Source organism: Megalopta genalis, chromosome 11 (assembly GCF_051020955.1).
Source record: "Megalopta genalis isolate 19385.01 chromosome 11, iyMegGena1_principal, whole genome shotgun sequence".
NCBI lineage: Eukaryota > Metazoa > Arthropoda > Insecta > Hymenoptera > Halictidae > Megalopta > Megalopta genalis.
Genome location: NC_135023.1, coordinates 9,766,263 through 9,788,756, shown reverse-complemented (window position 1 = coordinate 9,788,756; position 22,494 = coordinate 9,766,263). Strand labels below are relative to the sequence as shown.

The following is a 22,494-nucleotide window of genomic DNA, read 5'->3' as shown; positions in this document are numbered from 1 at the left end:
TTTATGCCATTACGTCTGTGCAGCAAATTTTTAGCACGAATTTTACGCAACGTGTTTCTATTCGGCGGAATGTTAGTATAAATTCGATGTCGTTATCTCGATGCAACAAAATTTCAGTATGAATCCGACGCTGTCGTTATTTCTATGCAGAAAATTGTATTACGAACTTTATACGCCGTGACTTCTGTGCGCAGCGAATGTTGCAGCAATTGTGCGTCGCTGATTTGCCATAAAGTATGCAGCTTGCGTCGCATTCCGCGGAACGTCAACAATGCCAACAGTTCGTCACGAGAAAGTGTATAAAATATTGCTCGCTGTTTGTTCGTCGCGAAACATAATTCGCGTCGGGTAATTACACACGATTATCGTTTCCTTTTATTGGCTCTAAAAAGCGTCGTCGTTTCACCGGGTAAAAAAAAAAAAAGAAAAAGAACGGTGTCGGGCAACAACGGGAATTGTTCGCGTTCGTTGAAACGCGTTTTGAATTGAATCGCGGAAAGGGAAAGAAACGTACCGTTGTCGAGAAGTTATACACAGAAGTTGGCTTTGGTCGACCGTTGCGGATGTAATTAATTATATGTAATATCGAACGTTGTTCGGATTTTTGACCACGGCGAGCGGTCGCGCTCGTTAATCGAAACAAGAATTCCGGCGAACGAAATTCGATGACAAATAACGCGCCGTTTCGTTAAATCGAATCAACGCGGCGAACATTCTCATAAATTATGCTCCCGTCGTTCGTTAAATAATTGCCGAATTACATATCCGGCCGCGTTGTTGCATCGAGTCGTTCGAGTCGCGGAAAAGAGGTGCGCACAGCGGCGGCGGCATAATAAATATTTGCGGGGTGCTCGTGGCGGCGGAGAAAAGAGATACCTGAAAGTCTTGCGGTGACGGTGATGATTCTTTCTGATGCTGGTTTGGACTGTGCGGAGGGCTAGGCGCGGATCGTGGACTCTGAGGTCGAGTTCCCAGCTCGTAAATGTTGATCATGTGAGCTGCCTGAGCGTGAACCATCAGTTCCCATGCTGAGGGGAAGGATACCTTGCACAGGACGCAGAGCAGAGCTGTCGTCGAATCCCCTTCGGACATAAAATTCTCGGTTTAGAACAACGCTCCGTCCGTAAACGTAATAATCATTATAGAAAACCGCGGGTTCCCCGCGTCATCGTTCCGCGCCGTCTTGTCGCTTCTGATGATTGAAACGCGTCGCGAATGTTTTCTCGATTATCGCTGCTCTGATTTATGAGAAGAACGAGTAGACGCAATTAGGAACAACGGCAATGTTTAAATAACCGATGGACAGCAATATTTTCAGCTCGTTAAAGTCATTGACATAATCTTGCACTCGGACGTCAGCGATACGAAATCTTGCATTTATTGATTCCTGCAAAATTTCGCAGCGGTTTAATGATTTTTATTGGAATTCAATTTTTGGTATGCTGTAATTCAAACGTAATGCAGGATGTCCCAAAATTATGTCAAGATTATTTGAGAATTATATGGGGGTTTCTGAGGTCATTTGCAGCAACTTTTTCCTTTGCGAAAATGCAATCCACGGCTCCGTTTACGAGTTATTAATGAAAAACGCTGACCAATGAGAGGAGAGTGCGGCTGGCGCAGTGCGGCCGAGCCAACGAGCGGACGACGCCCAGTTCCGTTCATTGGCTCGGCCGTCTCGCGTCAGCCAGCCTCTCACCTCTCATTGGTCAATGTTTTTCGTTAATAACTCGCAAACGGAGCCGCGGGTTGCATTTTCGCTAAGGAAAAAGTTACTTGAAATGATCTCAGGAACCCCTCATTTCCCGGAAGTACCATAATTTTCGGATAGCCTGTATAATTACAATACGTAAAATGCAAGTGGCAATTAAATACTATTTATATATATTATAAATCTGTCTCCCTATCGGAACAAGTAAGATTAACGAATCAGTACGAAAGAATGATTTTTTAAATTTACTTTCAGTACAGTCGACCACAGATTTTGCCCGAGTTTTGCTTCTCTTACGAATTTCGAGCAGACCGATCCGACGCGCGATGCATTAACAACGTTTCTCAAATGGCATAAGTTCGTAGATGATATCAAATGTTTTCTTCGCGTTCGACCGATAGCTCCGAAATAATTCAATCATTTCCACAGAACGTCTTTCCTCTGGGACTGTACCCTGACCTTTCGTGAAACGGGCTAGTCGCTAAAGATGTCTAAATAATAGGTCAACTTACTGTCCATCATTTTCGATGATATTTAGAACCGGATTACCATCGACCGTCTGGCCTGGCTAAATAAAAATTTCTGTAATAGCCGAGGTCTTACATATTTGATCCCGGGCAAAGGTCATCAGTCGACTGTACTCATTCCCCCCCCCCCGGATAGATGCACTTTTAAAGATTACTTTCCAGGTATTACGATGCAGGAACAATTTTTCCCTCGAACCGGAAATATTTGTTTGTCGACGCCGGGATCTTGATTTGATGGGAAATCAAATCTCTACGTTTCTCTGTGCAGATTCAACTATTATTTTCGTACCGTTGTTATTTCACGCGTTGCATACGTTTGCCGAAATTCGAATTAAGAACGGAAATAAAAACTGCTGTTCGACGTCATTAATTTATAGCATATCTTGCTGTTCGGAAGTCTGAAAATGCCATAAATGCATCGAGATCCGCGATCTACTAATTAAATTGAATTGAATTGAATTGAAAGAAAATTGAACGAAAGATTCAAAGTTCGAGAGAATGAAAGTCCAAAGAACAGAACAGTCGGAGGAATAAACAGTGCTCGAAGATCTTCGTGCAATTTCGGCGAATTACAACGAAGCCCGGTCGATCGAAATTTTTCCGAACCCGTAAATCGAATCACAGAAACAGCAAACAACCGGCGAGAGCGACGCTGCTGCGGCTCCTCCAGGCAAATTCGACGGCCGTTTCGGTAACGGTCCCCCCAAACTCGATTCCTCGGTCCTAAACAAACCGCTAAGCGTCCCGGTGCAGCAACGCAGCTGCGTTTCCGGATAAAATGCCAAAATGCAATTCCGCCCGGGGCGAGGCAAGGCGATCGTAACGCGCGCCGAGGAATCGGTTCGAATTCCATTTTTACACCTGCTCCATTCGGCGCGGCGCCGATAACCGCGGGAGGAAACAACGCGGCGGGACGATGTCTCGGAGCCGATCGCGGCGAAAGCCGGATTTCTTTATTGAAAAATTTCAGAAGAGCGCGGCGGACGCCCGCGATCTCGGAACGAAGTGATTTGGATCGCAGAAGCGATCTGGATCATGGAAGCGATCTGGATCACAGAAGCGATCATAAAAGCGACATTTTGCAGAGAAGCCGTTTCGCAAATCGATGTCCACTCTGTTCGTGTTACTATTCGATGATCCACTGAGCTAGAATTTAAAGCAGACGCGAACAAAATTGTGCGAATATTTTAGCTGCTACGAATTTTCAAAGATCTGCATTCGAGATGAAGTTGTACCATTTACGTACTATTTTTATATTTATATACATATAATATATTACTTATTAATATATTACTTAATTATTAGAGTATATTAATATATATATACTCTTATTCTATTGCATATTCTAGTCCCATTGCATTTTGGCACCATTGTGTTCAAGTTTCGTTGCATTTGGGAGAAGGCAGTTTCACGAAGGGAGATATATTTTATGGATCATTCTGTGCAAAATCATACCTAAAAAATAATCGGAACTATCTTACTTAATTATTTTAAAACAGCACAACTCGTGGTCCCTTTCAATATTGACTGGAATGAAAAAAAAAGTATGACAGACAGTTATCTAATTTTTAATAATTATTTGTGACTTTATATTACATTCGTTTGAATGCCATTCAATAAAGATCATATTATTGGTACTTAAAGTTGGACTGCGGATTTTTATGCAAAGTAAAAATCGTCTGTATTATTTACAAGATAGAGAAGCTATTATTTTAAAAGCATCTATTTTTAAATATCAAAAAGCAATAGTACTTGTAAATTCCTTAAATGTTCGCGTTATTTTGTACTTGATCCATTCATTTTTGTCATAAATGCATAAAATCCGCGGTCTACTTATAATCGTATCACAAGTCATGCAAAGATAATCACTTGTCACATGTCACTCATGATCAGACCAGCGGATCATTATGCAAAATAAAATTTCGCAGAGAATTTGTATGAAACTAGAGCCAAAGAAAAATGTAGTTTTTCTTTTAATAGCTTTAATCACCTGAAAATAATGCAACGCTGTTCCTAAATTCTTCCATTTTCACCACTTTTCTCACATTTTCTTCACATTTTTCTCTTATCAATTTTCGCAATAAATGCATGAAATCCGATGTCTTTTTATGATGTAAGCATTGAAAGGGTCAACGGAAGCTACACCGTAGCACAGAATACTTATTTCTCAAAAATGCAGTATACAGCAAATTCTTCCAATTTTCCTTCCGCTTGTAAACAAAAATAGATAATTTAGGAAGAGAAGATACGATTAATTCGAGACTTGCATCTCGTTTCTATAATCGTTGAACGAAACCATAAAAATAAATGGTAAAAATAAAAATTGAAAGAAACTATAAAAATGAGCTGCGGGCGATTATTCGAGCATCGCGGCTTATTTTTATAGTCGCCGATCGTCCATAATTATAAAAACGAGGTATAAAGCTCCAACAATCGTATCTCCTCTCCCCAAATTGTCCATTTTTCTTTACAAGCCGAAGGAAAATCGGAGAGAATTCGCTGTGTCTCGAATTCTTTGTAATACGGATATCTCCGGTGGTTCGAAAGTTCTACGAAAAACGTCACCGGAACTGAATCCGGATCACCCTGAATCGGACCCCGGGATCCCGAAACAAACCCAAACATATTCTCGCGAGTACCTACTTGGGGCTGTTCCGTTGAAAGTGTGACATTTACATGTGAACCGCAGCTTGCAGTAATTCCGTTTGTGTTCGAGCAGCTCGCCCAGGTCCGTAAACATTTCCCTGCAGTTGCCGCAGATCAGTATGTCCGGATTGCCTGGAACAGAAAAATTCCGGGCGACTTCGTTTGTTTATTTGGCCGTTTGATATTTTCGTTTGATCCCGCGCGCACGGCTTCGGCTACGGAAGATAGTTTGCTGGAAGATCGGGCCCGGGCATCTTTCCATTGAAACGTTTCCGAAGAGATTTTCTGCTTTGTAAACATCGGACCGGGTTCGTTTGCAAATAAACTACGGCCGGAATATTCGTATTTTCGCGGGCAAATGCGCCGCGATAGAATGAAATCTTTATTTCCGTTCTGGATCGCGGCGAATTATCCGAACGTAGCTCGTTAGAACGGAGCCGCGCGAAGTTAGATTGTCCCGTTTATGTTTTATGATATTTTGCGAGGAACCACGTGCTCTTGAAAACAATTGAGAAGTGTTCGATACAAGACCGGTGCATCGCGATATTTCCGTTACAGTTGCAACGACTGCGATTTTTTTTCGATTGCGATTAATGGAGAAGGAAAGTTGCATTTGTTTTGTGAAAGTTAATGTTAAATATCAAGGGAGAGAGAGCGAGAGCAGATTTTTATGCCGGCTAAAAACAATGTCGGTGTGTCAAGTGAAGGTTCAAGGTTCAAGATTCAAGATTCAAGATTTAAGATTCAAGGTTCAAGGTTCAAGGTTCAGGGTTCAAGGTTCAAGGTTCGAGGTTCAAGGTTCGCCAAGGGTTCAAACGCGTTCAGACGACCATAGCGTTACAAAAAACGTGGTGGAAGCGTAGGTATTACAGTAATGTCTCTCTAATTGACGCTCAGATTGTCCACAAAAATGGACAATTTTGGAAAAGGAGATACGATTGTTCAAGCCTTGTGGCTCGTTTTTTATGGTTACCGATTGTCGACAACTTATTGCAAGGCTCAAATAATCGTATCTCCTCTTCCCAAATTGTCCATTTTTGTGCATAATCTGAGCGTCAGTAAGGGAGACATTACTGTATTTGGGCCGTCCGCAATAATACCCGCGCTCACCGAACACGGTCGCGCTTAAGAAGAGCGCTTAGAATAATTCTACGAAAGAATCGTCGACGCAGTTATCGCGGTTCAAGCGGCAAAAATGCCCGAACCTGGACTTCCGACTTGACTTCGGCAAAGTTGAAGAACGCCTTGTGATCGGCACGTGATTCCAGTCAACTTGGCATCGCCCCCTTTCATCTCGTTCGTTTCTCGCGCGCGATACTGAAGTGCGCCTACCAGTATTTGGGCCATCCGCAATAATACCTGCACTCACCGAACACGGTCGCGCTGAAGAGAGCGCTTAGAATAATTCTACGAAAGAATCGTCGACGCAGTTATCGCGGTTCAGGCGGCAAAAATGCCTGAACTTGGACTTCCGACTTGACTTCGGCAAAGTTGGAGGACGCTTTGTGATCGGCGCGTGATTCCAGTCAACTTGGCATCGCCCCCTTTCATCTCGTTCGTTTCTCGCGCGCGATACTGAAGTGCGCCTACCAGAAACGGTCGCCGGCATACTCACTGTACACTTTCAGCTGGTTCAGGTCCGGGACGCTGGCTGTGTTCGCAGCTGGCTGTTGTTTCTGTTGCTTCGGGTGCTGCGACCGAGTCGGCGGCATCAAACGTGGTCTCTTGAGCGGCGGGGCCAAACGGGGTGGAAAAGCAGTCGAGGCGTAGTAACTGAAAATAAACCGACGGCTCAGCACGGAAATTCTGCGGGGAATATCTGAATAATTGGCCGAAAAGCCGGGACCGCGTGCCTCGGTTCTTCGGCCTTCAGCGTTCGGTCGACGTCTACCTGTTGTTTCTAACGTTCGAGCGATCTGATATCGAATCTGGCTCGAATCGCACCCGTTTGTTCCAGACGGAACGGACGTGTTTGTGTCTTCCGTTGCTCGGCCGGTGAGCTCATTATGCTGTCGTTAGACTGTGCAGATTTGTGCGAAGTACATACTCTGTGTGTCGCGATAATTTGAACTTTTTCGATCGCAGCTGTTTGTTTGAAGGAAACTTGATCTTTATTGCGGGATTACGTCTACTCGAACGCTGAATTTATGGGGCACGAGAAACAGCTGTTTTATATTCGTTCATAAAGGTAACAATAGGATATTTATTCTGATTTTTAATGAGTGTTATTGTAATATTTGCCGGAAGTAGTAAATTGAATAAATAACTCGCAAATGTACGTTTACGATATGAATAATCGTAAATTAAAAAATAATTTAATGTATAAATCTAGTGTTAAATATCGATTGCATGAGACTAGCATTTGATTCCGACTGAAACGAACGGAACGATATTTATATCTAACAGTTTATCAGTAGAAATCTCCACTGACTCGTTGAAATACGTCAAAGGGTTAATTTGAAGACGCAGCAACTGCATAGACGTTTCCTTCTTTCCTCGATAAATTTAATAATTATCGAGGCAATAATTTGATGCAAATATTTGGTCGTTCGGAAAGTTGTTTCGTTTTTCATAAAAATTTAATTTTGTAAGGGTGTTAAAAAAACACTTGATTCAGTATTTTTCCAAATGTAAAACAATAAGATTTTAAAGCTACCGGAAAAATGTCGAAAAGTTTGCTTTTACTCGTAACATTAAAAAAATCATCTTTCATTTTCTCGCGAAAGAATGAAACAACTTTCCGAACGACCTAATAATTTGGTACAAATAATTTGATGCAAATAATTTGATGCAACGATATTTGAAATTGTTTAGATATCATCGCTATTTTCCATTCGATCCAGTTATTTCTGTCCTAAATGCGTGCCATGGTAAATCAACAGAAAATATTCGATCGATGAAACTTCGAAAAAAAGTTACGGTAAAGTCTCCCTGATTGACGCTCACATTGTGCACAAAAATGGACAATTTCGGAAGAAGAGATACGATTATTCGAGCCTTGCGGCTTGTTCTTACAGTAACCGAACGTTAACAATTATTGAAACGAGACACAACGCTCGAATAATCGTATCTCCTCTTCCCAAATTGTCCGGTTTTGTGTACAAGCTGAGCGTCAATTAGGGAGACATTACTGTATCCAGTTCGAATAGCATACTTTCGATCATTTCTTATCGTTCGATTATTTCCGCACGGTCGACGGTTTTTCGTTTAGACGGCCGCTCGGCATGAAAATGTAAAATTGCGTTCGTTGCGACGGAACGACGACGACAACGACGACGACGGGGTTCCGATATGGAAAATAAAAAAAAACGGCGCACGCCGGGCAGCACGCGGCGCTCAAAGCATTGACCCACAATTTTCACGTGACAAGTTTTCATTCTGCGCAAAAATTCCGCGGCCCGAATCGGCCGGTTTCGCTTAATTCCGAAGCGAAATTTCGAGTCAACGTTGGTCTAAATTTCTAGTTTTCTACCTGTCCGCGTACGAGATGCGACACGGAACCGAGAAAGGAGAGAAAAAAATCCGGAAAAAAAGAGAAAAACGAAGTGGCAAAATTTCGCGAACAGATTAGGTCAGAGGTTTTAGGAAAACGCGGAAAAGTGTTATCAAACGCGGTCAGATGTCTGCGCCCGGGAAATATGGAGGCTATATTCCATGGTGAAAACCCTCGAAAACCACTCGAAAGCCGCAACCTTCTACGGGAAAAAGGAGCTGTCATGTGCGTTGCCAAAGAGAGAAAGAGCGCGGTACCAAAAGGGAACGAAAAAATAAAGCCGGCAGCGTAGACAAGCAAAAACCACTATTGTTTCAGCAGCTAATAGTGTGCGCGCCGCTGTGGTAGATCCGAACCTATACGTCATGGATGTGTAGATAAAATGAATGGAAAGTGAATAACAATGTACGCGGGGTCACGCCATAAAACGTTGTAAAACGAAGTTTCAAGAGGGACTGTAGTACTCCGAAAAGTCATCGTGGAAACGCAACACGAAATTGTTTACATAGAACCGTACGAAAATAATAAATCTAATAAAATAATAGTGTAATAAACAAAACCGCTAAAGTAACAATATAATATAATAATAGAACTATAATGAAATAGTCGTAAAATAATAACCATAGTATAATAGTAAAACCAATAAAATAATAACATACTACATTAATAATACTAATAAAATATTAATATAGTATAATAATAGAACTAATAAGATAATAACCTCAATATAATAGTAGAACTAATAATATAATCACTGAAATAATAATACTAATAAAATATTAATATAATATAATAATAGAGAACTAATAAAATAATAATCATAATATAATATATAGTAGAACTAATAATATAATAACATACTGAAATAATAATACTAATAAAATATTAATATAATATAATAATAGAAGTAGTAAAAAATAACCATAATATAATAATAAATCTAATAATATAATAACGTACTATAATAACAATACTAACAAAATATTAATATAATATAATAACAGAACTACTGAAATAAAATTATATCTCACATTGAGTTTGGTTGGGGGTTAACACGAAAATAACCGGAGTCTTAAAAATCGGAAACGATCTTTTTTAATCGAACCGATTAAAAAGCAACGATATCACGGAGTTCTTGCATTTAAACAAGCCTTGTGCTAAGAGAACGGGTTTCGATCGCCCGGGAAGCTGTTCTAGCGTAGACAGTCGTGCCGGGGGTCTCCTCAGCTCTGAAAACATGCCGGTGTCAGTGAACGAGCCATTAACTGCGAGGCATCCAGGGGTTGCAACCCTCGAATCCTCGACAAGCAATTCGCCCGGGCGATAAAGTAGCGAATAAAACAAAATATCTCGGAACTATAAACAAGCGGCCCGGGGAAACGAAGACGCGTTAAATAGGAAAGAAGAGGCCGGCTCTTCGGCGCGGCGGCGTGACGGTTCTCGAGGAGAAATAAAGAGAGAGAGAGAGAGAGAGAGAGAGAGAGAGAGAGAGACAGAGATAGAAAGATACAGAGAGATGGAAAGGTAGAAAGATAAAGGAGATGGAGAGAAATAGACACCCAGAAAAAGAGAAAGAGAGAGAGAGAGAGAGAGAGAAATAGAGAAAGGGAGAAATAGGGAAATAGAGAAATAGAGAAATTGAGAAATAGAGAGAGGGAAATAGAGAAATAGAGAAATAGAGAAATAGAAAAATAGAGAGAAATAGAAAAATAGAGAAATAGAGAAATAGAGAAATAGAAAAATAGAGAGAAATAGAAAAATAGAGAAATAGAAAAATAGAGAAATAGAGAAAAAGAGAAATAGAGAAATAGAGAAATAGAGAAAACGAGAAATAGAGAGAGGGAAATAGAGAGAAATAGAAGAATAGAGAAATAGAGAGAAATAGAGAAATAGAGAAATAGAAAAATAGAAAAATAGAGAAATAGAGAGAAATAGAGAAATAGTGAAATAGAGAAATAGAGAAAACGAGAAATAGAAAGAAATAGAAAAATAGAGAAATAGAGAAATAGAAAAATAGAGAAATAGTGAAATAGAGAAATAGAGAAATAGAAAAATAGAGAAATAGAGAAATAGAGAAAACGAGAAATAGAGAGAGGGAAATAGAGAAAAATAGAGAGATAGAGACAGAAATAGAGAGAATTTGTTGGAAAAAGGAGGAGGATCGTGTCCGAAGATTCAGAGAGCGCGAACAAGGAGAGGAGAGGGTGCACGAAAGTAGCGAGCGTAGGTGGCAGCTGGACGGCGAAGGGGACGCGGAAGGAGGCGAAGTTTTATTTCGAGGGGATGGAAAGCTGCAGGACAGACGTAGGAAGTACACGGCCGGATAAATACGACGAGGGCTCCGCGATTCCTCTTTTACACTCCTCTTGTTTCATTCCGCAGTTCGCTCCGCCTTCTCCTCCTCCTCACTTTTTTTTCTTCTTTATCCTGCAAACCGGAAGACGCGTCGATCCGGGACGGTACAATGTCGCATCGATTTGATCCAGAGTCGAAACGCGTTCGATTTAATTCGAGACCCAGGAATCGTCGTCGCTTCGGTTGAATTAGGGTGAAGATGTTTTATAGGGATCATTTCGAGCGACGAGCGTTCCATCCGCAACCGATAGTTTCACCCTTTTACAATGAAAATAGAATTCTCTGACAATAGGATATCCATGGATCGAGGCTGATACGTAGTATAAATTTTATGTGTTCAATTACATTAAATTTATTGTCGAGGATAATTTAGGGTTAAGTTAATTTATAGTCGCTTCATCGTTTATTTCACTTGTTTTTGAAACATTTTCGCATTCGTGGATTACATTTCAAGGCACGAATTTAACCGAAACGATTCAAGAACATTTTTAAAAACGAGATTTACAACATTGATCACGATTTTAATTAGTTCACATGATTGTGTAAAGCGATACGTAGTATAAATTTTATGTGCCGTTACGAGAAATTACATTAAATTTACTGTTGAGGATAATTTAGGGTTAAGTTAATTTATAGTCGCTCTATCGTTTATTTCACTTATTTTTTGAACATTTTCACATTCATGGATTACATTTCAAGGCACGAATTTAACCGAAACGACTCAAGAACATTTTTAAAAACGAGATTTACACCATTGATCACGATTCTAATTAATTCACATGATCGTGCAAAGCGAATTCGATTCGATCAATTCAACGAAATCTTTCAAAATTCAATTCACGCCACGAATTAACGTCGAAGCAACAAATTCAAAAGCAAAAATCACGACGATTACAAAGAAAAAAGATGCAACCGAGCTACAACATTCTGACCAAAGATGAAATCAGCTAAAAAAGAGCATGATCGGTGTATGCTGACTTTCGAGTTTTCAAAGGCGGCAATTCCACGCGGGGCAATTCGTTGAAAAAGCAACGAGGTGCCGTAACATCGCGCGATATTCTTTTCCTCTCCCGTTTCATTTGTTCCCCCCGTCCCCCTCTGTCGCTCCTTCGATCAAGAGCGTACACGCATCCGATTAAACTCGGGACCCGGTCGTTCTCATCCCCGTCTATCCTTGTTTATTCCCTGGTGATCCTCGTCGATCGGCACCAGCGAGCAGTCCCATCGAATTTCGGGCGAATTAGCGCGAGGAAGACGAGCGCCCCGCCGCGTTTTATTAGAAATTCGACGAAGCTCGTTCCGCTCCTCGCGTCTTTCAATCGACGGAGCTGCAACCGTGCAAACAGCCTGCAGCCCCCGTGCATCCGCGTCCAAATGAGTTGATTAAATATGTAATTTGTACGCTCGCCCGGCGAACTTTCTACCTCGTCCGCGAAGTAGTTCGGTTGGTAATTCCGGACTAACGTATCGCGCCGCTCCGCGAAAACGATCCGGCTCAAACCTGTGTTTTCTATCCGCGATAGAGCCGCTATTGCGTTATCCGGCGGCAGGCTGGCTTCCAGCTGCCGGTATTAACCTATTTTGTTTCGATTTGTTTTGCTCGGATCGGCGGTCGACGGATCCCGGGCCGCCGCCGAGCCTAGAATTTATTGTCGGAATCCGCGGCGCGAACGGGAAATCATTAGATCGATCCGCGTTCCCTTTCGGAACTGTTTTTTGACGTACTCGTTACGAACTGTCTGCGTCGTTGGATCTGATTTTTTTGATCAAATCTAGCTCAATTAGGGAGAATTTATGCCGTTTTGAATTCCAAGATTTCATAAATCACTCGTTTCTACTTTGTCCGATATAAATTGGTACACTTTCCCCGCGTGCCGTGTCTCCGAACAATTTTGTCGACGAAAATGAATTATACACGGAGAAAGTAGAGATTTCAGGCTTTAAAATGAATCCAGTTTCGTTGTTCCACGATTTTTATTCACGGAGTTACAGTATTTTGAGCATCGTCGATGCTTCGAAGGTTAGAAATTTCGTGCAAAGTCTTGAACGAGGTTTTCCATTCACTGCGTCGCGAATAAATTTTTTTAAAGAAATCAACGTACGACCTCCGAAAGTAGACACTTCGGGCTTTAAAACGAGCCTAGTTCCATTGTTGTATGATTTTTTTGCACGAAGTTACAGCTGTTCGAAGATCGACAAATTTTTCGAGAATTTGAAACTTTGACGAAAGTGTAAACGGGTTATTTTTATAGTTATGGTTAAATTGTGTATGGTTTACGATTTTTATCGTAACATATGTTCGAACGAAAGTAGTTCGTATAAAGATATCTGATAGAAGCGTTTTTATAGTATCAGGAATTGCGAAAGAAAGGATCGGAGACTCGCGACGAATTCATTCGATAAATCGCCTTCGCGAAGCATCTGGATAAATAAATTTCCGATTGTTTTCCATAGAGTAATATGAAATAGTCGCTTTCAGTGATCCGTAAACCTAGTGTTAATACCCCTCTCTCGCCGGGTTTTTTATTCTTTAATACCTCGCCGGGATTCCCGAAACTTTTACTTTCTCTCCGGCGCAGAATTCCCGCTCTTCCCTATCCGCTCGAAAGTCCCAAATCTTTCTCCCCTCGCAGCCCTTCCCATGCCCCTCGCGGAATTTCTGTGCTCCGATTGCTCGCTAAACTTTCCAAATCTCCTTTTCCTCTCTTTTTCTTTAACTTTTATTCTCTAATACCTCGCAGGGATCACCGGTTCCACTTCCGACGCCGTTGCCCGTCGCTTCGTCTATGAAATTCTTTTTCCATTAGCGCTGTCCAACGTCAATGTTTCCCGTAGAAAATCATTTCGTGGAGGGAACTCGATCGCAACGGCGCGGCGGAACGACGAAAACGCCGCGAAAAGTTCTGATTACGCAAATAAGAGGCAGCGTTTGCCGAGGAAGAGCCCGAGGTATGATCGACGAAAGAACTTCGTCACGAATGTGTCCAAGTGTCCTCTCCGTTTCGACGAACTCGAGATAGAAAATATTTAACTAACGAAACTAATTTACCATAAAATGGACCGTTACCATATTACCATAAAATTATCGATTAAAATAGTGCGCTAAAGTCGACCGTAGTAATTACAGTATTAATTACTTACGTCCTTTACCACGATTATTATTTCTTAAATTAGCTTTGCGAATCATTCGTTGAACTGTGCTCGGACACGGAATTATTGACCTTGACGTAACCTTGACATGACCTTGGCATGACCTTCACATAACCTTGACATATGAAGGTTATGCCAAGGTTATGTGAAGGTCATGTTAAGGTCATGTCAAGGTCATATCAAGGTCATGTCAAGGTTATATCAAGGTCGACATATGAAATTTTCAAGATATATCATCATATTTTTCTATCAAACATATATACCTTACGTCCTTTAACACGATTATTATTTATGAAATTAGCTTCGCGAATCATTCGTGATTTGTTCAATACTTCGAACGCGGCTCGAATCCGTCCCCCGACCATCCGTCAAAGCCTCGTGCTGCGGGCTCTCGAACTTCGCGCCGTCACCTCTCATTGGTCAGTGTTTTCCGTTAATAACTCGTAAACAAAGCCGCAGATCGCATTTTCGCAAAGGAAAAAGTTACTTCAAATGACCTCAGCTACCTCTCATTTTCGGCTGTTAGAATAATTGTGGAACACCCCTGTATATCTATGAGAAAAGCAAAAATTGTCTCGATCTATTAGAAGAATTATCGAACAATTAGTAGCGTTAATTAGCCCAGCTGCGAAAGGAGTCGACGACGCGAGGGTGAAACAACCCCTTAAACCCCCGATACATCGACTGGCCTATCCTTTGTACCAGATTGATCTTATCCGCAAAACTACCTCAGGCCCGACAGGAGAGAGCCCGGTATTTGATTATCCCGCCATATATAACGGTATTAAACCAGCCGGCACCCGGGCCAGGTCCCCATACGTTTTATGAGACATTATTTCCCGCGTTCTCCCGTCACTTCCGTCCTCCCTCTCGAGAGACGCATTCTTTTCCCCATCAAAATCTCTCCGTCGTCCGGCCCTGCGCCTGCTCCCCCGGCCGTGTTTCATCCCTTTACCGAGGAGTCCCATGGCAGCGTCGTCGTCGACGCCGTCGACGCCGTCGTCGGCGGCGGCAGCGTGACACAAGAGATACCCACGAATTCGTGCCTTCGTAGCGTTGTTAAAAGTTCTCCACGCCGACAGAGTTTCACTCTGTTTCACTTTGGAACTTTCGGATAATAAGCGCGAAACTGCCGCGGGAGGGAGGGAGGGAGAAAGGCGTGAAGGAGAGGAACGGTGACGCGGAAGGGCTGCGTTAAGGGTGGCCACCCCGGCCTCAACCCCTGGACCCTCCCCCCCATTCCACTCTTCTGATCCCAGTGCTCGGCATCATCCACGCCGGCGATCAGCGTTGCCACCTCTACGGACTTCGCCGTGGATCTAGGGTAGGTGACGCCAGTTACTGTGCGCTGACCAATCGCCGTGTCCCCTTGGTTCGCTTTCCGGGCATAATTGATTACTTTCGCTTTTTTATTGTGCTAGGAGAACCTGGGCTGGGTTGTTAGCGACGCGCACACTATTCGCGACAACTTCTATATATTATACTATATACTATACTATATACTATACACTATAAGCGATATTATGTTTGCAGAATTAATAACAATTGTGAGTACGATCGATGTTTTATATAAAACATTATATATATATTATATAATGTATATAATAATGTATACTATAAATATATATTATTGTAATATAAATAAATATAATATAATATATGTTATTGTAATATAAATAAATATAATATAATATATATTATTGTAATGTAAATAAATACAATATAATATATGTTATTGTAATATAAATAAATATAATATAAATATATATTATTGTAATATAAATAAATATAATATAAATATATATTATTGTAATATAAATAAATATAATATAATATATATAATAGTATATAATATAAATATATAATGAAGATTATACATATATACGTTTAATAATGGTTAAGCGGTTTATCGGATAACACATATTAAATATTTTTTATTCAGGAATAAACAAAATATAGTAGAAGAATACAAAAACTCGGCATAAACGCATAAAATCCGCGGTCAGTCATACAGTTGCAAAATCAAAATCTAATTTTCCGATAGAAAGATCCACGATGTTTCCAGATAATTGTAATGTCCCGTTCAATATACGTTCACGGTGTTTCACCCCCACCCATCGATCGAAACATCAACGCTGACCGGTCGAACGATCAGTTTCACATTTTCGATTTCGTAATTATCGGAGGTCGTGAAGCTGGTTCCGTATCAAAATTGTCGAATACAATTCCCTTGCTCGGACACAAACGGCGTTATAAAAAAGTTGCGAAGAATTAAAATCACTCTAGAGATTAACGATAAATTCTAAAATAAATACAAATCGAACAAACGATAAATTCCATCTTGTAATTCTTACGAGGCGATAATTATCTTCGTTAGTTTTAACGTTAAAAATTCGCGGGAATATAAAATCTGCACGGATATTTCGGAGGGCGGCGGATCCACGGGATTCCGGGGGACTTTGTCCGCCGCGCCGCCACGGATTTATAAAATATAATACAAGGCGGCAACACTGCGCCGGCGATTCCCGTCTCGTCTGGAGTATTTTAATTTCTTTCCCCGAGCCACCGTCCAATTATCGGCGACCGCGGGTCTCGGCCTTTGTCAAGGCCCCGCGACCATCTTTTGAAGTGCCCCCTTTAGCCCTCCGTTTTCTTCGACCGCCCCAGCCGACCCTAATGTCCGTGACGACTGATAAGGGACACGGGGCGCGGCGCTGTCTCCTTCCACGTCGAACCACCGAGCGGCAACGATCCGGCCGGGTAACGATCGTCCCTTAGTTTTCGAAGTTCGATGATTACGCGGCCGTCTCTGAATCTTCGCCCCGTCGCGGTAATATTCCCGCAGACCGATACCGAACCTCCTCGAGGCTTAAAAGTTGACAACCGGTCGGTCCAGCGGAAACCTCTAAATCGACCGGTTTATTGTCTCTATCGGACGCGCGCGAGCGCCGAATTCTCGTGGAAACCTCTGCCGCGTTTCATTCGGCCAGGGATTTTCTGCCGAGCTGAACGAGCTTGTGCGAACAAAAATGAACAATTTTGGAAGAGCTGAAACAATTAATGGTGCCTCGCAGCTCGTTTTTATCATTGTTTTATAATTGTTTACTGTAATAATCGCGTCTCCTCTTCCCAAATTGTTCAATCTTTGTTTAACAGTAAACTTAACGAGCAGTAATACTAACTGGCATGTACTGCTTCACAAAAGTGAGAAGACCGAATTTATTTGGAATTTGTAAAGTTTTTATTATAAGACTTAATATAATAATATAATCTATAATAATAATATATAATATAATATAATATAATATAATCTATAATAATAATATATAATATAATATAATATAATATAATATAATATAATATAATATAATATAATATAATATAATATAATATAATATAATATAATATAATATAATATAATATAATATAATATAATATAATATAATATAATATAATATAATATAACATAATATAATATAATATAATATAATATAATATAATATAATATAATATAATATAATATAATATAATATAACATAATATAATATAATATGATTAATATATAATATAATATAATAACAATATAACTTATTCAAGCGTTTTCCACGAGAGAGTCTCAGAACTTCGCAGAATTGCAAAATAAGAAAGCGGTCGCTTTGACCGCGGTCGATTTAGTGCTAAAAGCTGATGAAAAATTGAGGAGAATTTACAGGAATTGGAGTCCAATTGTTGGTCTCGATTTCACAAAAAGGTCGAAATTTTTACACAAAAAAAGAGCATCGGACTTCGGCCGTGTTTGTTGAAAGAATCCGTTTCGCGTAATTATCATCGGTTGAACGTACGAAGTCTGCGAACGTTCATTTCGCGACAGCGGTGTAATTAACATCGCCGTGGTCCCCGTAACTTCAGACCCCCTTCGTCCCGCAGGCGTTTTAGAGTATCTCATTAAAACGTTGCCACGGGCCCCAGATGTTTTCGAATTTTGCTTCGCGACGCATCGCGCGCGGGCGCATCGGCGTCGAAACGACGACAAAATATTTGTCGCGTTCGCGTCGCCCGGTTTTGACAACGCGTGCAATGCGTTAGCCAGCAATCAGAGATAAGGACGGCGTAACACGAGAATGAATCGGTCTCTTGCAACGATTAGCCCCCTTTCGATTCGCGCTCGTGGAACATAAGCGATATCCGACGAAAATCCTCGGCGAAGTGGCGCCCGCCCCGGTTCGAGCCGGCCGGAACATATAAAAAGCAGAGCAACTTTTCGCAAAATCCCCTGCACGCGAACGCGCCGGAGAACTTCGAAAACATCAATCACGTTGCGTGGAAATATGGAAAATATTTGCGGGGCCGAAAGGACCGCGCGTATAAACTCGAAAGAAAATGCGGCGCCGGGGCGATGGAAACTTTTTCGCGAAACAAATCCGCGCCGCCGATCGCGAGAGTTCTCCCATTATTGCGGATCTTTCTGCGAAACGAGTATCGTCTGTGCCAAGTCAATCGGGCGGCTGATCGAAAGGCTTCTCTGTTAATTAACTGAAAACGAAATTCTATAATTTAACGCTAGATATTCGTGGAGCACCGTGAACAGCACGGTTTTATTTCAGTATTACATTTTATATTATGAAAGCAATAATAAAACATTTTTATTCTGATTCTGTGATAATATTCATGTAATATAATATATTTATAAATATATTATGTGTATATATTATGGTATAGAATGATAAATATTATATACATAATATATATAATATGATAATATAGCATAACATATAATAATATAATAATATAATATAATAATATAATATAATAATAATAATAATATTATATATATATAATATAATATATTAATATATTATATTATTATAATATAATAATATTTATCGTTCTGTGTTATATAATATTTGCAAATATTGTATATACAACGTATATAATATATGTATATTATGTATATAATATTTATCAATCGGTGTTACCATAATATTTGTAAACAATAAATGAGATAATTAATGCAATATTATGTATTATTTGCTGCTATAAGTAATATATTGAATAAATATAGCTAATAAATATCACTTTCACGTAAATCTAGTGTTAAACATTTTGTAATTCGGTGATTTCCACCGTAATGAAGATCTGCAGCACATCTTCGATATTTTTAAGCAGAATACAATAGAAAACCGTAGAGTCTACCACAAAAAATTGTTACACGAAATTGTGATACGTAGCAATCGTTTTCTGCGTGCTTCACAAAATGCTTAGCGAAATAAAAATCGTCTGCAAATATAAATATCTGTTCAATATCCTATTAAATTTAATAAGTTGTTTCCTATTCAATCTTCCAATCGTTGCCATAAAAGTTGCCAAATATCGTCACCGCGGTCCAAGAATCGTCGAAGGCGGCGAAAGAATAAAGCAAAGCGAAATCGAGCATTTTCCGGTGCAAAATAGAAAAACTATTGAATTAATTACAGAATATGTGAACGTATTATTTTTTCGATCTATTAAAATTACCTACTTAAAGGGAACGATTCGCTAATCGTTCGTGGGAGAATAAGAACTGTGCTCGCATTAATTTCCAGCCGAAAAGACGGGAACTGAAAAATAAAATAATAATATTAATATTATTTTATATTATTAAATACGCGAACGTATTATTTTCGATCTATTAAAATTACCTACTTAATAGATCGAAAATAATACGTTCGCGTATTTAATAATATAAAATAATATTATATTATTAATCCATTAATTATTATTATTATTATTAATTATTATTATTATCCAGCTAAAAAGACGGGAACTGAAAAATAAAATAATAATATTAATATTATTTTATATTATTAAATACGCGAACGTATTATTTTCGATCTATTAAAATTACCTACTTAATAGATCGAAAATAATACGTTCGCGTATTTAATAATATAAAATAATATTAATATTATTATTTTATTTTTCAGTTCCCGTCTTTTTAGCTGGAAATTAATGCGCGAGCACAGTTCTTATTTTCCAAGAAAAATCGGCGGTCCGCTAATAACAACTGTGCGCCGCTCGAAAAGAGAGAGCTCGATTCCCTCGCATAGAGTCGCAGCTGCACATAAAACTCCGGGCGTCCCGGCATGAATTACCCTACAAACGATCATCTGGAAAGCTCTCTGGGTCGCCGGGGAAAACGAGAAACCGTGGGGGATCAGGCGTGCCGAAGGTCACAATAACTTGCCGCGATCCGTTTCGATTTAATTTCTCACGCGTTCGCGGCGGAGACGTTCGCCGGGCCGGGCTCCGCGTTTAATTCGACGGAACAAACGATTCAATTTAAAATCCCCGGAGCGCGAGCTCGAGGGCGAGAGAGCGGGCGCGGGGATCCCCGTGTAAAGAGAAGGCAAGACGGTCGCTGAATAAAATAAGAAAACGTGAAGGCGGACGAGGGAGGAGGCGGGGGGGCCGAACCTCCGGATAAACTCTATTCGTTTAAATATAAGCCCGGCGAGAAGAGGTCCCGGGAAAAAGGACGAAGGACGACGGGATAAATCGACGGATTTTCATCAAGAAGCGGGGAGACGCCGGGATCCTTGTCCACGAGGATCCGACGAACGAGGCCTGTGATTGGCACCGGTGACAATTATTTGTTTTCCACAAATCACCGGCGAACGTCGAAGGGAGGAGACGACGCGCGGCTTTTCTTTCCACGTCCCAGATTTTCTTCCCGTCCCCGTCCCCTTCTTTCGTGCCCCCCTCTGACCCACCGACCGTACTTTCGGATACGTCCCGGCTGTCCATGGCATTTGCCCCCGCAATATTGCCGGCCGGAGGCGTTCTTTGACCCTCCATAAACCAAATTTTCCGCCGTGCATGAAAGCCTCCGCCGCGAATACAATAGCGGAGGGCCACACGAATTCGCCCCGGCAGCCGGAGAAACTGCAGGGCCGGATCAATTCCTCGGCGAAACAGTCGTGGCCGGCTCCTCCGGGCTCCGCGCAATCTGATCCGGCCCGAAAACGACCCGATTTTCGACAAACGCCTCGCCCCGAATAGGCTGCGAACGTGTTTCACCCTGTTCAGGGTAGAAGGCACCCTTGTCTGCCGGCACTTCGTCCACGCGTCTGACTATTTCGTGGGACTTTCTACTTGACGATCGATGCTTGATTTGGCTGACTATGCTTGATTTCGTTGGGCATTCTGATCTGACGGCGCTCGTCTTGTCGTTTATAATAATATATATCTCGATTATTGGAACTCGTTCGACGGGCCTAATCGATTCCGATAATTAATTACGTTCGTGCTTTGTTAAACGTGTACATGATTTTCGTCGAGAGAACTTGGTGTTGCAATGTAATTAATTGGAATGGCGTATTAGGAAGTCGTCAGGCTATTTTTACGGTATTTATTATACATTGGTTTTTAAGATTGGAACTTTTATGATTTATTTGCACAGTTGCAGATTTTTAATGCGTGTCTGCTTGTTCATTAAGAAAGTTCTTTGGAATAAAAGGAAAGTGTCGCCGAAGTGGCCTAAACATTTACATTTGTATAAACTTGTACAATTTCATTGTGCATAAGTTCAATCGTGCACGATTAGATTATAGACTGCGGATTTTATGCGTTCGTGATAACAACGACTAAATAAAATATTTAATTGTAAACAGATTGAACAAATTTAACAACGTCGCAACCTTCCCATTAATACATTGAACTTGCTAAAAAAGAAATACATTTTTATTTAATTTCTGTTTCTTACAACTGGGTCGGACGATTATTATTTCACAAACAAAATCCGCAGTGTATTTTTATTCTATTCTACCATTTAATTCTAATTTATCTATTATCATTCCATCAATGAAGAAACTTGCTAAAAAAGGAAATACATTCTTATTTAATTTCTGTTTCTTAAAACTGGGTCGAACGATTATTATTTCATAAACAAAATCCGCAGTGTATTTTTATTCTATTCTACCATTTAATTCTAATTTATCTATTATCATTCCATCAATGAAGAAACTTGCTAAAAAAGGAAATACATTCTTATTTAATTTCTGTTTCTTAAAACTGGGTCGAACGATTATTATTTCACAAAAAAAATCCGCAGTGTATTTTTATTCTATTCTACCATTTAATTCTAATTTATCTATTATCATTCCATCAATGAAGAAACTTGCTAAAAAAAGGAATACATTCTTATTTAATTTCTGTTTCTTAAAACTGGGTCGAACGATTATTATTTCACAAACAAAATCCGCAGCGTATTATCATGTTATTCTGTTCCATCGACGAAGAATCAAGAAATTTATGGAAATCGATGAAACGCAACTTTCGGTAACATTTCACCCGTTATTACCATTATCAAAGTGCATCGTCCAATCGCGAGCACGGTTTTGTGTCCGACGAGTTTTCGAAGTGGTTCGCCTCGAAAATGGGACACACGGAATGCGCGCAGCTGGTGAAAAAAGAAAAGGAGAGAAAAAAAAGAAGAGCGAGCCGTGTAAGACGCTTTTGTCGCGACGGATATATTGCATTTCGAGTAAATATCTTCGGCAGATAAATGTTTCGCCGTGAACGTATCGACAGCGAATTCTTTATTAACCAGAGAACAAGCAACGATGGGCTGAGCG

At 40.4% G+C, this 22,494-nt stretch overlaps 1 protein-coding gene across 1 annotated transcript in view; it reads right to left on the bottom strand.

Annotated features, from left to right (window-relative positions):
* LOC117225986 (uncharacterized) overlaps window positions 1-22,494 on the bottom strand; it is a 341,074-nt gene that overhangs the window by 24,051 nt on the left and 294,529 nt on the right. Inside the window, exons 6-8 of the mRNA XM_033479882.2 lie at window positions 6,500-6,657; window positions 4,882-5,016; window positions 877-1,082 (exon numbers count right to left, since the gene is read on the bottom strand). Coding sequence (XP_033335773.1) covers window positions 877-1,082; window positions 4,882-5,016; window positions 6,500-6,657 — 499 coding nt within the window. The remainder of the gene's footprint in view (window positions 1-876; window positions 1,083-4,881; window positions 5,017-6,499; window positions 6,658-22,494) is intronic.